We start from the raw sequence: 16,076 nt of genomic DNA on the forward strand, positions 1-16,076 counted from the left end.
ACAACCGGTCGCACATAGAGTGGCCTGGCCCTAGCCAAGTACTGGAAAGCTTTTCAGGAAAATCCTTTGCTGAAACATATTCATTACCAAAACCAAGGGGGGAAAGTCAACAGATGCGTCCTTCAGGGACTAAAGCTGTGAGTATTAGTGATGTTCCCCAACAAACCTCAGATACTTTAGTCCTCTCCTACAGTATTGAATCAGGCTCTCAACCACAGATAGACAGGCCAATCACAAGCCAAACATCTGAAATAGTTGTAGGAAAGACCTTAATGAAGATATTTCCATCACCTCCGAGTGGGGATGTAAAGCAAGAAAGGGCATTTTTAGAGAAATCAGTTGTGGCTATGTCCAAGAAAGTGCTGGAAGGCCCAAGCGATGATACTGTTTCTGAATCTGACTCTAAAAAAGCCGGCTGGTCAGACAACAGCCAGGTATCTGAAACTGTGTTTGGGAAATCCATCATTATGATATCCCAGTCATCAGAGCATGATGGAAATGTTCAGCAACAAACAGCCCCTGTGGCAAAATCCATAGTTAGCGTATCTGGAAAAACATTTCCACATCAGACTGTGCATTACCAACCATCAATCTCACACAGAGATAAATCTCATATGAAGGAATTGCAAACACAACCAGATTTGGTGATATCACCATCAGCTGGATATTGTCCACAGAGTGGCAGAGATCGACTGCAGACAATTACTTCAGAGAGGTCAGAACATCTTATTGATTTACCTCATGATGTGCACGTAGTAGAGAGTTCTAAAGGGAAGTCTTCAATGGATATTTCATTAAGCAAAGATGCAGAGATTCAGAGACAAACATCTACAATGCCTGACCAAGTCAAAAAGCAAGAAGAACTGCCATGGGAAGAATCACCTGAATGGATTCATGCTTCTGATTCTTACACTGAAGAGATGTCATCCCAGGGAAGTGCCTCTCAGCGATTTACCCTGATTGACAAGTCTAGCACAATCTTGAAAAGCAGAATGACTAATCTTGATGTGAAAGCAAATGACATGGCTCAGTTTACCTGCAAGTTAGATGATCCAGACTATACTGAGATTGTTTGGTATCATAATGGAACAAAGCTCATTGACACAGATAGAGTGAGACTTATACAAAATGGAGGTGAGGTGACACTTACCATATGGAATGTCCAGCCTGAAGACCAAGGAACCTACAGTTGCATGGTAAAAAACAGAGAAGGAAAGAAAAGAACATCAGCAGAACTCACAGTAGAAGGTGGATATAGTTTCAAAGAAGACTCATCTCATTTCATTCCATGAATCTTATTTCAGAGTATCATATTTCTTTTAAAGAAAAACATACAATCATCTCATCATCATCACATTTTGTCATCCGTCTTTTTCTACTTGAATGATGGTCTTTTCATCAAAATGTATTCTTGTGGCAGCAGATGTACTAAGAGTGCCCAATAAATTTCTCTTGTTTTAGATGAAGTTTCTAAAGCTGAAGTTCAAATCCCTTCAGTCTCAAAGGACTACTCTCAGAGTTCAGAGAGATATCCCTCTATCAAAGAATCTAGACAGTCTATGTGTTTGAGGACACCAGAGTCATCCCTTGAGGCAACAGATGATCACAGTCCTAATCTTGCAAAGTTGACTGACACACAGTCACCAAATGCTAAATCAGGTGAAGGTGTGTCTGCACTGTCTTTTAAAGAGTAATCCCTCTCCAGCTGTTACTTGGATGCAAAATCATACAATTCTTAAGGCATTTTCTTCTTTTATTAACCCTCTTGTGTTGGTGTGTCTAGTTAAAATACACACCACTTTGGTCCTGGCCTGGACAGTCTTTACATCCACCAAAAAGGATCTAAATACAATTCGAGAAGCTGGATACAGCACCCAAGTTTTGTGACCATGTTGGCAAATGCATGTTCTTCGAAACCCCATCCACATCTTTCACCTTTATATAAATATTTTTTTTATTTGTACTGATGTCTATAGTCATGGACTGAGCAAAGTCACCTTCTCTGAAAAATCTGTATGTTTTAATATGTATATTCATTAATGTTGGTACCATTGGCTTGATATTGTTTTCCACCCTCTTCTTCATTTCTATAGTGCCTATGCAAGAGGTGATTGAAGCCAAAATTGAGGAAGAAGTCAAAGGTAGGATGAACAAATAATTGTTTTGTTTCAGTCACTGAGATGATGTTACTCAAACACTGTATTGAATGTAATGTCTGAGAGCATATTAAGTGATGGTGATTGATTGTACATAATGCATGCAAGCAATTTAGTTTTTTTACTGCAAAGGTTTTGTCTTTTTTATTTTTTTTATTATTTCTGTATGTTTGGATTTTTTTATGTTTTGTTTTTACACAGCAAGCAATTTGACTGTTAAAATGCTTGCTTTACAGCAGTTTTTGCAAAGTGGAGTTCTGCATCTATTTTTCCTGTTTAAAGCATGAGGAATATATCTTGGTTGTTTCATGAACAAAAAGGTGCAGGATGAGAATCTTTTAAAGTTTCCAGATCCCAGGAAATAATGACTTAAAAGATATGGCAGTAGCCACATCTTTTAATTGCTTATTTCATCACTTGCCTCTGGAACTCCTTCCTGCAAATATTTCTTAGACTGGCTTGCAGATAGCAGGATGTGATTAATGATGTTTGCTTTTTAAAAATAACATGATTATACTGGTAAACTATATTAGTTCGAATAAACGCCTTCTCATGCAAAAGTAGACCTGCTTTAATATTCTGAACCTATTTCTCATTATTGGAGGACGATGTTCTAAAATATTTGAACATTTACCCACAAAGGATTAGAAAGGGCGTTTATTCATCTTTCTGCAAGTCAGGTAAGGAATATTGTAGGATAGACATCTAAAGTTAATCAACGAGACAGTTATTTTCTAAGAGATCAGTTTTATTTGGAAATATTTATGCCTTTTAAGAAATTTATGCTTTGAAGAAATGTCCACAGAAGAAGGAACAAAACATCAAGCGATTTTCGGGTCAGAATGTTTAATAAAGAATCAAGTCTTGCGTTTATTCGAACAAATATGGTGAGTGAATCAGTTTTTTCTGGCTTTGTGACTTGTTGCATGTGTTTTAATATTTTCATTAATATTCCATTTGAAAATATTTTTTCAATTTCCATTTTTTTGACTAGTGGGCATTTCATTGAACTTATTTTCCCTTCTTTTACAGAGTTGTTTTTTAAGGAAGGAACTGAATCCCAGGACAGTAGAAGACAGCAACAAGGAGCCCTGTCAGACACTGAAGAAAGTTTAGAGCATGTTAATTTGTCTTCTCCACCATCAGAAAATATTAAGCCTTCTTTCACAAAAAAGCTAAAATTCCAGTCTGTTTTGGAGGGTGAACGCGCTGCCTTTAGATGCAGACTGATAGGTTATCCAGCCCCCACCATTTTGTGGTTCCACAACAACAGGCAGATTCACAGAGGACAGCGCCGTAAAATACACACAGAAAGCAAAATGCATTTGCACAGTACATGTTTGATAATTGACAGTATAGTAGACAAGGATTCAGGCAGTTACAAGGTGATGGCAATCAATTCTGAAGGATCTGATGAGACCACAGCATCCCTTTTGGTTTCTCTAAAGGAAGAGCAAGATGCTAATTATGTGTCTCGTATGAGGAAGTCTAAAACCCGTGAACGGAGCTCAAGCTTAGACTCCCTGTCAGACCGAAGTGGGGAAAGAAAATTCAGAGTCGACCTTAAATGTGTTGGCTCTCCATTTGATAAAACATCTGAAGGGCAGAAAGGGGGGGCACGAAAGAGATCTAAAAGTGCCATGTTTCGTACCATGTATTTCAGAACCTCTTCTCCTTCGAGAGCCCCAGACAAACCATCTCTAGAAACAGCCTCAGAGCGGGCACGCTCACCAACCCCTATGTTTGAGCGATATGAACGGTTCAATGACCGTTATAGTGACATCTACTGTGATAAATTTACAGGGCGTGATAGGCTAAGTGACCGTTTTAGTGACAAACTGAGTGACCGCTGTAGTGACCGATACAGTGACCGGTTTAGTGACACAGACAGCCTTCATGGTGAAGTTAGAGCTAAACTAACTCTCCTGCAAAAGGCGGTTAAAAAGAAAAAGAGAATGTCAATTTCAACAATGTCCTCATCAGAGTTTGACCTGGAATCAGTTGCAAGTGAACCCAGCTTTGGCGACTATGCAGAGAGGCTAAGGGCCAGACCCTCCACCTTACCTGATGTACAGCATGCATTCCGAGCAGGTGATCAGGCAGAGAGTAAAAGCTCAGCTGACTATCAGAGCAGATTGGAGAGAATTACAGGGCTAAGCTCACACAGTGGAGAATCAGGTCCACCTCGTGCCAGGCATTCATTTCAGCCCCAGTCAAGATCAAGGGCAATTCAGCTAATGAAGGGTGAACTCAAAGAACAGGAGGTAAGAATTAAGCATGGTGTGGCAACTGACACACTAGAAGAAAAAGATGTCACTTTACAACATTCTCAGCAGGAGATGGAATATGACATACTGGTCGGTGAAGACCGTCAAAGCTCAGACCAATGGAGTGAAGAGGCAAAGATTAAGGAGAAAGAGCCATATGTTTTGGAATGGCTCGAAGCAGGAGAGTCTGCAAAGAAAAATTATGCAGCTAAAGAAACCAAAATCTTGAGAGAGGATGTTGCATATACAGAATCAGCCAGAACTATGGCAGTCAAATCAATGAAAGAAAAGTTCCTAAGTGAAACTGTGACAGAGAAGGAGAGCCAGAGAATGTCTGAACAACAACTTGGACAGGGAACTATTTCTGGAGATGGTCATCATGAAAAGACTTTGGAAAGTGAGGTGGCTGAACATGAGGATGAATACCGAGTTGTCAGACATAGAAAATGGGAAGAAGATGTGCAATATGACACAGTGCCAGGCAGGTCTAAGGAATTTGATTCTCAGGCTAAAAGATCTGAGGTGTATTTAGCTGGAAGAGAAGCAGTGAAAGAAACATCTCCTGAAAAGAAGTTATCAAGATCCCCTGGAAGAGAGCGAAAGCGAAGTGAACACTTAGCCCAAAGTGAGTTGCACCTTTCAAGAGAAAATATTTCAGAGCTCACAACCAAGAGTGAACAGATGGTGAGTGAAGAGGAGGCACTTACTGATCGGATTATGAAATGGCAACACGATGTTTTAACTGAACAGGAAGGGGCTGTTGCAGACAGAGCAGACAGACATAGCAAGAAAATGACAGAAACACAAGTAACTAAGAGAGATATTTCTGCAGAGGATATTCAAGAAAAGACTTTGCCAATGGCTCAACAACAGGATGAATATCCGGCTGTCAGACCTCGAATCCGACAAGAAGATGTGCCGTATGGTCATCAGCACATGGTTGAACAGACACAAGCTAGTACAGAAAATGCATTTAAATCAGGAGAACTTCAACAGGGAGGTATTTCTGCTGAAGGAATTCAAAAGCAGACTTTAGAAGGTGAATTACATAGAAAATGGCAAGAAGATGTTCAACATGATCAACAGCACACAATATCAGGCAAGTCCACAGAAATAGATTCTCAGGTAAAGAGACCAGAGCAGTATTTGGCTGGAAAAGAGGTGGCAAAAGAATCATCACCATTAAAAAATGTAACAAGGTCCCCTGGAAAGGACAGAAAACGAGGTGAGTTGTTATCGCGAGGTGAGCTTCAGCTGTCTAGAGAAAATATCAGTGAACTTACAAGTAAGACTGAAGAGTTTGTGAATGAGGAGGAGGCCTTGACTGAAAGAATCATAAAATGGCAGCATGGTGTTTTGACTGAACAGCATGGAGCTGTAGGCGTCAGACCTGAATGGGTTGAAACTGAGGAGCACCATACTACTTTACAAAAGACAACTCAAGCTTCAGCTACACAGCCAGCTCCAAGTATACCTGTGAGTTCAGGTAAAACGGCAAAAGAAATGTTCCTTGTTGGAGATTATCAAGCTGGTGCTTCTTTGTCACAACTTGAGCAGGGAGCCATATCCCATGAAAATAATGAAAAGGTTCAAACTGAGAGTGACTACCTTGTGAGTGAGGAAGAAGCGTCAGCTAAACGTATATTAAAATGGCAACAGGATATTCTTTCTGAACAAGATGAACCTGTTGATTTGGAGTCTAACTGGTCTACGGTTGAACAATCACAAACCCAAATCAAAAGGACAGAGGAAGACTTAGGTCTGGTAGGTGCCAGCGCTGAACCTACACTACAACAAAAAAGTCCCTCTCCTACAAATCTGGCAAGGCGATCACCAACACAGCATGCAGACTCTACCCATAGTGAATTTAGTCACAGAATGGTTGAAGAGAGGACTGGATTTGTAGAGAATAATAAACAGAAAATGAGTCCCACACATCAAGCTATGTTGCCAGGGGAGGAAATGTCAACCCAGAAACCCCTTGGGGAAGATCAAAGCACACCACTCTCAGGAGAAGCTATGTCATGTATTGAAAAGGACACTGCACCTGTTTTCACAAAGAAATTAGTGTCCATGCAAGTAAGGAAAGGTGAGATGACTGAATTTAAATGCCAATTCAGAGGAGACCATGAGCCAAGGGTTTCTTGGCTCAAAGATGATCAACCAATAATTAGAGATCCTGATTATGATATACGTGTTAAAACAAATGAAACAACATTGACAATATACTACCCTACCTCAGACCACGAGGGCAAATTTGCTTGTGTTATATCTAATGAATATGGAAAATCAAGTTGCTCCTGCACACTGCAAGTGAGTGATTGTGACCAGCCAACAACTTTGCCAGTCACACCACAGGAAGTCAAAGTCACAGATGTTTCAGAACTAAGTGAGGAGCAAATGTTTGAGGAAGAGCTAGAATCTTACATGGATACAAGTAAGAATGGGAAATCCACCCTACAGGTCCCGCAGACTGTTGTGCATCTATCACGTACCTCCGACTCTTCTCTTCACTCCTCACCCGTTGAGATTAGGATCACTGCTCCAACACCAGTGCCAGAGATGAGGGAGGAAGATAAAGAAGAAACCTATGAGCCTACTGAGAAGGCCTCAGAGTCTCCTGTTGATGAGACTGCTCAAACTGTGAAACACAAATTCACCTTTTCATTCGATGTGGCGGGTGAGACCCCTAATGTGGTCAGAGAACTAGAAAACATCAGCTGCACTGAGGGACAGACTGCTGTGCTTGAATGCATTATAGCTGGTGACCCAGCTCCTGCTGCTACATGGTTTCATGATGACTTGTGCTTGGACTTGAGTGTGGGAAAGTACACATTTGAAGAGCAGGACAACATATATCGGCTGTATATCAAACATTTTGATTATTCAGATGTAGGAACATACAGGTGTAGTGCAAGTAATAAAGTTGGCCAGGTGGATAGTGTTGCTGATGTATCATTTGATTCCTTGGATTCTCGATTCTCACCTCTCAATTTTGCAGACACGACAGAACTGTCAGTTGTCAGCCGTACAACTCCTGAAATTTCTGATACTGTAAAAACAAAGACCTTAGCTGGTCCTATGCAAGTGACAAAAATAGTGAGTGAAAAAGTCCAGGAGGAATTTCAGAATATCCAAGAAGGTTCTGCTAAAGCCAAAGTTACTAAGCAGGCATTATCACAACAAGCTCCTATTATAACTGGTTGTGGATTACAAGCATCTAGTGCAGATGTGAAAGTTTCAAAACTAAAACAGGCATTTGAGACACCAATATCTTCAGCCACTCTTCCTGAGGAAACTAGAACACAAACTGAGTCACAGTTCCCAATTGAGGATATTCCAGCAGTTGCAATTGAACCTAAGCAAATTCAGACAAGGTTTGCAGCCAATATGGAGGCAGATGTTTCAGAAAAACCATCCCAGACCAGTCCTGTTGAGTTAAAGGCAGGGTCTGTGAAAGAAGAAGACAAGGTCTCTCCTTCAAGTGCCGTGGTTGACATCACTAAGACTGTTTCTTCCAAAGACAAGAAAAATACAGCACAGGAAATACTAGAAAGCTCACTAGAGGGAGCTGCATTTCACGCATCCAGTGACGAACATCATTTTGTTTCTTTATCGAATGTAACTGAAGTACAGCAGTCACCTACACTTTTAAGACCACAAGCAGTAATGGCCACAGCCAGCAATTTGCAACAAGGAGTTACCACTGTGAAAAGTGTAGAGGGTATAATGGAAAGTCTTGACGGCAAAGGCACAGGGGTTTTCGTGAGACCAGGCAAAAGTCATCTTGAGATGGAATCCCAGTCTGTAGACATGCAGGAAAAACAGGGCCATGCTGTCACTGAAAGTAAAGTGTCCCAAATGGTGCAAAGCAAAGGGGATGAAAGGCAGGCAGACATAGCTGCATCTGTAGCGACCTATCTCATATCAGAGGGTGCACAGCAACACAGTGCTGTTCAAGCCAGTGATGTTCAAAGGAAGGAGGCTAAACCTATTACTTCAGGGGTAAGCGCATTGGTGGAGGAAGAGGTCACCTTCAGTGCTGTCTATGACTACTACAACCCCCCTCCTGAGTGGGCAAGACCTATGTCACCTGAATCAGAAATGTCCATTGAAATGGGCAGTACATTTAGTGAGGACGTTGTAGATGTTGAACGCTTCTATACACCTGCTTCTTCTACTGAAATCTCCCAGCATCCCAAGTCCCCTGAATCATTGCAAACACCTTCAGATACTTCTGGAGGCTTCATGACACCCCCTCAATATCCATATTCTCCGCTTGAATTGAAAAGGCCTCCAACAGGATACAGTGATTCATCTTTCTCTCCTACTAAATTCTTGAGATCTGATGATGAAGGTATAGAAACTACACCACCAATGTTCACAATAGACGATTCAAATATCATCCCTGAAGGACGTAGCTCTCTCATAGGGACACTTCAAGAAAAAGTCCAAGGAATTCCTCCAGCCTTCCTTAAGCCACTCACTAAAAGGAGACTGTATGAAACAGAAACACTCCACTTTTGCGCTGAAGTTTTTGGATTGCCCTCTCCTGAGGTGAAATGGTTCAGAAACAAAACACAACTTCTGCCAGATGACAGAATTAAAATAGAAAGAGATGGTGACAATATATCTCTCGAAATTTCCAACATGACAAAAGCGGATCAAGGGGAATACATATGTTCTGCAGTTAATTATGTTGGTGAGGCAAAAAGTGTTGCCCTTGTTGTGGTGATATCTCAAGAAGCACGACTCATGCCACCACCTCCAGCTGTTACTCATCAACATGTAATTGAGTTTGATGTAGAGGAGGATGAGGATCCATCTAGATCGCCTTCCCCACAGGAGATATTGCTTGAGGTAGAGCTAGATGAAAATGAAGTGAAGGAATTTGAGAAACAGGTGAAGATTATCACAATTCCAGAATATACAGCAGACAACAAAAGCATGATAGTGTCACTTGATGTTCTTCCCAGTATGTATGAGGAAGGAGCTGTTGACTTCATATCACAGGAAAGTGATGAGTTGAAAATAGCATTTGAAGTGACAGAAATGCCACCACGTTTTATTAATCCAATCTGTGATATGGAGACACCGGAAAACACAACTGTTGTGTTTGAGTGTTCTTTGATGGGAATCCCATCACCAATAGTCTCATGGTACAAAGGTAACTCAAAGATCCCTCATGATAACAAGAAGTATATTCACTCATCAGATGGTGACAATCACTTCCTGAAGATAGTGAAAGTGAACGCTCATGACAGTGGGGTGTATACATGTCGAGCCATTAATGTAGTTGGGGAAACTCTTTGCAGGGCCTCTCTTCTGGTTATGAATCCTCAAATGTTCTCAGGGAAAGCAAGAGGAAGAGAGTTAACTGCTGTATCATTAGGTAGTGCTAAGGTTCAACCTCAGAAGTTTGATTTTGTAGTTGGAAACACTTCGTTTGACGGTGAACAAACATCAGAGATAGAGCTGGAGTTTGAATTCCAGCAAGAGGGTGATGAGTCTCAAAAGGCTGTTAGGCTGGTAGCCATGACTGATGACGAGACCAGTGAACAGGGTGAAAAATTTGTCAGTATCAACTTTGACGTTTTTGCTGAGCCCTCTAAAGATGATAAGATTGAATTTAAAGGCAAGTCCACAAACACTTGTAGTTTCCACTTCCAGGTCACTGAAATGCCCCCAAAATGTATTATACCCCTACAGAATGTAACAGCTGCCATGGGAACACCTGTAATGCTTCAGTGTTTAGTGAGTGGTAAGCCAAACCCAACTGCAGAGTGGTTTAAAGATGGCGTCCCAGTTACAAATGCCAGATACATCATACAGGAGAAAGCATCAGGCCACTTCAATTTGCTTATCACAAATGTTGCGCAAGCAGATGCAGGTGAATTTAAATGTGTAATTCAAAACCAAGCTGGTTGTACTGAAACAACCTCTATACTGAAAGTTTTTTAAAAACTTTTACTGTGCAACTTGTTTGTGGTTCTACAAGGAATGTTATGAGTTAATTTAACCTTTTGGGGGTTTGTAATTTTTTTTTTTTGGTATGTATTAAATATGTAAATTATTGTTAATTTATGTATAGTTTCATTTGAGCAATATGCAAAGCTTATTTAAGGTTCCTTGTGGTCTGGGCCATGACAAATACAATGAAATGAGTACTCAAGTAGTTGCTGCTGAATCTCTAGTTTCACTTCACTTTTCTGTAAGTTTTTGTGTAGTATCATTTTTGTATTTTCTGTTTGTTGGTTGGTTCTGTTTTAGGTCAAATAGTTGTTTACACATAGTTATAATGGAATGAAGCAATACATATATAAAACTGTATAAATAATAATAATAATAATAATAATAATAATAATAATATAATAAAATAAAGCATCAATATACTTTTTGGGCATATAAAAATAGAAATAAATCCCAGTATTGGGAAATAATGCTTGCTGAACCTTACGAGATCTGTCTTTGGAATGAGTGTGCTTCGTGGCCCAACCAATAAAATGTCTTGAAAAGATGATACTGTTTACTTGAAAATGGGCATGATTTTTATAAAATGGTATATGTGTAATGAATTGATTTTCTCATGATCATATACACCATACCTGAGTAGTAATAGTCTGTGTTATTTTGGATTTTAAAGTACAATGGTGACAGTGGTTACAGTGCAAATGTCATTCAGTCTGTACTGTTGTTGAGAAGAAATAAAAATAAACATAAATATGGAAAACAGTCTTGTCAGCCTGAAATGTTTCATGATTTCCTGTTAAGACATTATATGTCAACTCTTAAACTGGTAATTCAAGTCTTCTTTGTATTTATGTAAGTAAATCTTTCACCCCATTATTTTTGCGCAGAGTTTTCTAGCCTGACTGTGACGACTGAAGAAGAAGAATCCTACAGAACTTCCCTCCAATTGCCTGAAAAATCTAAAACACTTGAACTCAAGTCAGAGCAAAAAATGTACTCAAGTTCTATTGAAAAGAAAAAAGAAAAGCCCATTTTTATTACCCAACTTGCTCCTGTTGCTGTCACAACAGGAGACACAGCTCGATTGACTGTCAACATTTCTGCTTTCCCTAAACCAAAAGTTCAGTGGTTTCATAATGGCAGAATCATTATATCATCCTCTGTCTACACATTCATAGAAAATAGAGATGAGTACACATTGATTATCTCTGGGGTTAAGAAGGAATATGAAGGAGAATACTCTTGTGTTGCAACTAACAAATTTGGCAAGTCAACTTGCACAACCACCCTTAACGTAAATGTAAGTGATGTTACACATGCAGAGAGGTGGGTTGAACAAATGTTCAAGGTACCTGGCCAGCCTCCGTGTTTCACCACACAGATTGAATCAGTGCAATGTGCAGAAGGGGGCGAAGCAAAATTTCAGTTTAAAGTTAGCGGATCACCACCCCCTGTAGTTCAGTGGTTTAAAGGTAGTTACCAAATTCAATCAAGTAACCGTATCACCATAGTCTACAACCCTGATGGCTCAGGAATAATGAGAATGACTGGCCTTCATCAGCAAGACAGTGGGCTCTACACATGCAAAGCATCCAATTCTTCTGGAGAAGCTTCCAGCAGTGCTGAACTGATTGTCTTCCGTGAGACTGCTTCCATATCCCGCCACAAAGAAAAGGTAGTCACCCAGAAGCAGAAAGGCTACAAAGTTTCGATGACCGAACAGGCAACTGAGTCCCGTCTATACATGGTTAACATCCCAGGCGAGACTAAAGAGCAAGCAGGACGTCAAATGATTTACACCATTGGCACTGAGGATAGACAGGTTGACACCAGTGAACAGGTAGACACCTTAAGGGAGGTAGATATTTCTGCTGCCACCATTCATAGAGAGCAGGTAACCCACCAGGCTGCAGTCTTGGAGTCTCATGAGGTGCAAGAGAGAGTGACCATGGGTCCCCCTCGGCCACAGCCAGCAGTTGCGACTCCAGTGAAACAGCTTCACACGGCTGCCCTAACATCTGCCGTTGAGGAAAATCAAGGGTTCACAGAGCAGCACTCTGAACGCATCAAAAGCCCTGAGATCACAGAGCTAGAAATGGCAAGGGAACAGCCCTCAAAGTTGATGTCTGCAATATCTGAAAACATAACACCTTTCACCATTGTAAAAGCTGGACCTTTAGCTAAGAGAGAAGAGGAAAAGATGGAGTCAACTCGTGAACCAAAACACCCTATCAGTAGTCATCAGGTTGAGACCACACTTTCAATTATGAAAGAGAAATCACAGACAATTCCAACACCACAAGTTGAGAAAAGCTACAAAGTCAAAGAAGGTGTGAAAATTCTGTATTCTGCTATATCAACAGGGAATCAAGAAATCACTGAGGGCCACTCTGCAGAATTAGCCACTTCAGATTCAGCTATGCAATCTTCTGTGAAAAAAGAACAGCCAAAACCTGTTATACTTTCAGTAAGTGAGACTAAACAGACATTATCAAAAGAGGAAATATTTATCATATCGAGACCAGGGGAAGAGGTGGCTCACACCACCAAAGATAAGGCACTTAAGACTGCTCTTACAGCAGAAGAAAAGCGTGAGCTTTCAGCAGAGCGCATGGGTGAACTTCCTGGTTTAGACAGCGCTGTATCAGTGCACTCAGAGAGGGAACAAGAGCAAGTCTTGCACCTACAGCTGATTAGTGATCAAGGTAGTTTGCCCTCAGAGGGTCGTTTTACCTGTGAGAGACCAGCTGAGGAAAAGGCAGATGTTAGGAAGAGTCCCACCCTGCTCCACTCAGTATCTACAGATGAGCAGAGAACCGTCACTTGTGAGGACTCTGCACAGTTTTCATCAGAGAAGACCTCATTGACTCTGCAGCCTCAGAAAGAACCCCTTGGGACCTTGCACCTTCAGTCTACTCAGTTAGAAAGTGCCCTGACCAAAGAGGGAATGATATCTTTTGAGAAACCAGACCAGCAGGTGGCAGCACAGAGGCAGGAGAAAGCTCGTAAAAATGCAGTTACAACTGAGGAAAAGAGGGAGCTTACAGCAGATTACTACAAAACCCTTGACACATCTGTAACAGGTGTTCAGTCTGAGCATAAAATAGAGCCAAAGCCTCAGAGTATTCTTCAGGTTGTCTCCGATCCTATGCAACTGCCAAAGGAAACGCCTTTCTCGACTGATATGAAACAACAACGCGCATTAGTCCAGAAGGAAGACCGCTGGAATATTGTACATGTTACTTCTGTGTCTGACAGGCAAGATTTAGAAGAGGGCCACACAGATGATTTGGGGTCAGTTGAGAAATTCACAAGTAAGACTGAAGTGGAACCAAAATTACCTTTGGAATCCATCACAATAGAGGAGAGAGCAGTCTCAACTGAGAGCAGTGTGGCTCTTGAGGCAGCAGAACAAGATTTTGCAGTCCAAATTCAGGAGGGCCAGTCTGTCAGACAGTCTATCATTATGGATGAGAAACACATCTTGACTGGAGAGCAGTCTAAAGAAATCTCTAAATCTGAGACAACAACAGCAACTGTAGTTAAGCAGAGCAAAAGTGCCTTTATGGTGTCAGAATCTAGAGAGAGCCAAACCCTTCCGAAAGAGCTCACTTTTGTGATCCAAGCACCAAAATCATTTACCTTGGATGTCAGGCATCAGTTGAAGAGTGCTTTACAGTCTGCTGTTGCACAAGATCAACCTCTGATACTGGCAGATGTTGTGCAGAGTTTAGCAGTCGTAGAAGTACAAGAGGTTAAGATACGTAGAGAGCCAAAGTATGCGATGTACACATACCTAATCACAACAACAGGTGCACCTATTGAAATCACAATTGCCTTTGAGGGTGGCTATCCCCAAACTGCAGATCTGAAAAGTGAGCTTAAGGCTGCTTTCTACTCCATAGTCTATAGAGAGCAGCAGGTCCTGACATCTGAACAGCCTGGCACGATGCAAATCGATAGGCCTCAGAGATTGCAGGTTACGAGCGCCTCTTCAAAAGAAATGCTCTCATCCATGGTGCAAACAGTGCAGACGAGTGAGAATGTGTCAGATTTGGCAGCGCCTAAGACACAGTCTGCCGCACTGAGAACTGAAACCAAAGCTTCCTTCCAGACAGTAACAGCACAGGAGCAAACTATTGTGCAAGAGTCAAAAAGAGCCATGGTACAGATGACCACTGAATCAAAAATAGAAATGGAAAAATCCGTAGATATTTCTACTCAGGAAAGCAGATCTGTGACAGTGTCGGGCCGTGAGAGAGATGTTGGTGCAGCTGCTATTACTACAGATGTTCCCTTTGCACCAGTGCCTGTTGAGCAGTCAGTAGATATCCACATTAAAAAGGAAAAAATTGAGGGTTTTCTGATAGAGGAAACCATTACAACAACCAAAACTACTGAAAAGGTTGGCAAATACCCCCCGATATTTGAAACAGAACTGGAAGATGTTACAGTGGAGGAAAAAGGCACAGCCACTTTTACAGTGTCTGTAAAATTCGTTAAAAATGTCAATTGGCTGTTCAAGGGAAAAATTATTAAATCTGGCAAAGAGTTCAAGTGTTCCAAGCAACATAACACATACACACTAGTGATCGACAAAGTAATCAAGGAGAAGCATGAAGGAGAGTATGTCTGTGAGGCAGAGAATGAAGGCGGCAAGACTACAACATCCTCAAGACTCACAGTTGTCTTAAGAGGTTGGACAATGGGAACTATGTCACCTTGCCATAACTAACTTTTCACTCGTTCATTCTTCAGTTTCTGTATATAGTAAAATATAAATATATAAATACATAAACCATGATATCATCCTATGATGACTAATAGAGCACCTCCCAGTCTTCCATCTTCCATTGGAAGAATCACTCTTAATTATCTCCCTATTTTCATTCCACTTTCACTTCCTCGCACCCCATCAATGCTGCACTCCTCTCCACTTGGAGCTGAAGCCCTGAAGCATGATTCAGCATCACTCTCGAGTCATTTCTTCTTCACTTCCCATCCTCATGTTCCTCTCATTCACGTTGAGGAATATCTTGTCATCTTTGAGAAATAAACCCATATCACTCTGCATTTCCCCCCAGTGACCAATCGTCATGGGTTGCCACCAACTTCTTTTGCATGCCTTACTTTTCTCATTATCGTTTCATCTTTCATGAGATCAGTATTTTTTCTTCCTCTAACCATAGTCATCATTTTCCTTTACAGTCACTCCTGGATCATTTGTATTTGCATACCTTCTATTCATCTCTTCATGTTTTTTTTTCATGTATGATTTTAAGACATGTTATTACTTAATGTCAGTTACTAATAAGCTTTTCCTCTCTCTATATGGTGTAGTACCACCTGTTTTCAGGCACAAAGCCCATCCACTGGAAGTCAACATCGGCGCCAATGCCAAATTTGAGTGCGAGATTGAAGATGCACCAAATGTCACTTTCAAGTGGTACAAGTCTGGCTCTGAGATCAGACAAAGTGAGAAGTTCAGGATCATCAGCCGTGGCACCATTTCCTCTTTGGAGATTCTCAACCCAGCCAAGGTGGACACGGCTGAATATACCTGCAAAGCTTCTAACCAGCATGGAAGTGACAGCTGCTCTGCTTGCCTCAACGTGACTGGTAAGATGAATGCATCTGTGTAAAATGTCATATCTACATTCATGAACAGGGAGGGTTTAGTCTA

At 41.1% G+C, this 16,076-nt stretch overlaps 2 protein-coding genes across 2 annotated transcripts in view; both read left to right on the forward strand.

The window, feature by feature from the left end:
* ttn.2 (titin, tandem duplicate 2) overlaps window positions 1-16,076 on the forward strand; it is a 177,615-nt gene that overhangs the window by 32,024 nt on the left and 129,515 nt on the right. The window contains exons 43-45 of the mRNA XM_076264287.1: window positions 2,094-2,141; window positions 11,281-15,090; window positions 15,734-16,012. Of these exons, the coding sequence (XP_076120402.1) occupies window positions 2,094-2,141; window positions 11,281-15,090; window positions 15,734-16,012 (4,137 nt within the window). The remainder of the gene's footprint in view (window positions 1-2,093; window positions 2,142-11,280; window positions 15,091-15,733; window positions 16,013-16,076) is intronic.
* Window positions 5,490-10,749, forward strand: LOC143100801 (uncharacterized). The gene has a single exon (XM_076264314.1). The coding sequence runs from the start codon at window positions 5,927-5,929 to the stop codon at window positions 10,382-10,384; it is 4,458 nt and encodes a 1,485-aa protein (XP_076120429.1). The 5' UTR covers window positions 5,490-5,926; the 3' UTR covers window positions 10,385-10,749.

The sequence above is a fragment of the Alosa pseudoharengus genome, unplaced genomic scaffold (genome assembly GCF_046254945.1).
Source record: "Alosa pseudoharengus isolate Yale_2024_CS ecotype anadromous, Long Island Sound unplaced genomic scaffold, YU_APseudo_1.1 YU_APseudo_1.1_scf_3, whole genome shotgun sequence".
NCBI classification, from domain to species: Eukaryota; Metazoa; Chordata; class Actinopteri; order Clupeiformes; family Clupeidae; genus Alosa; species Alosa pseudoharengus.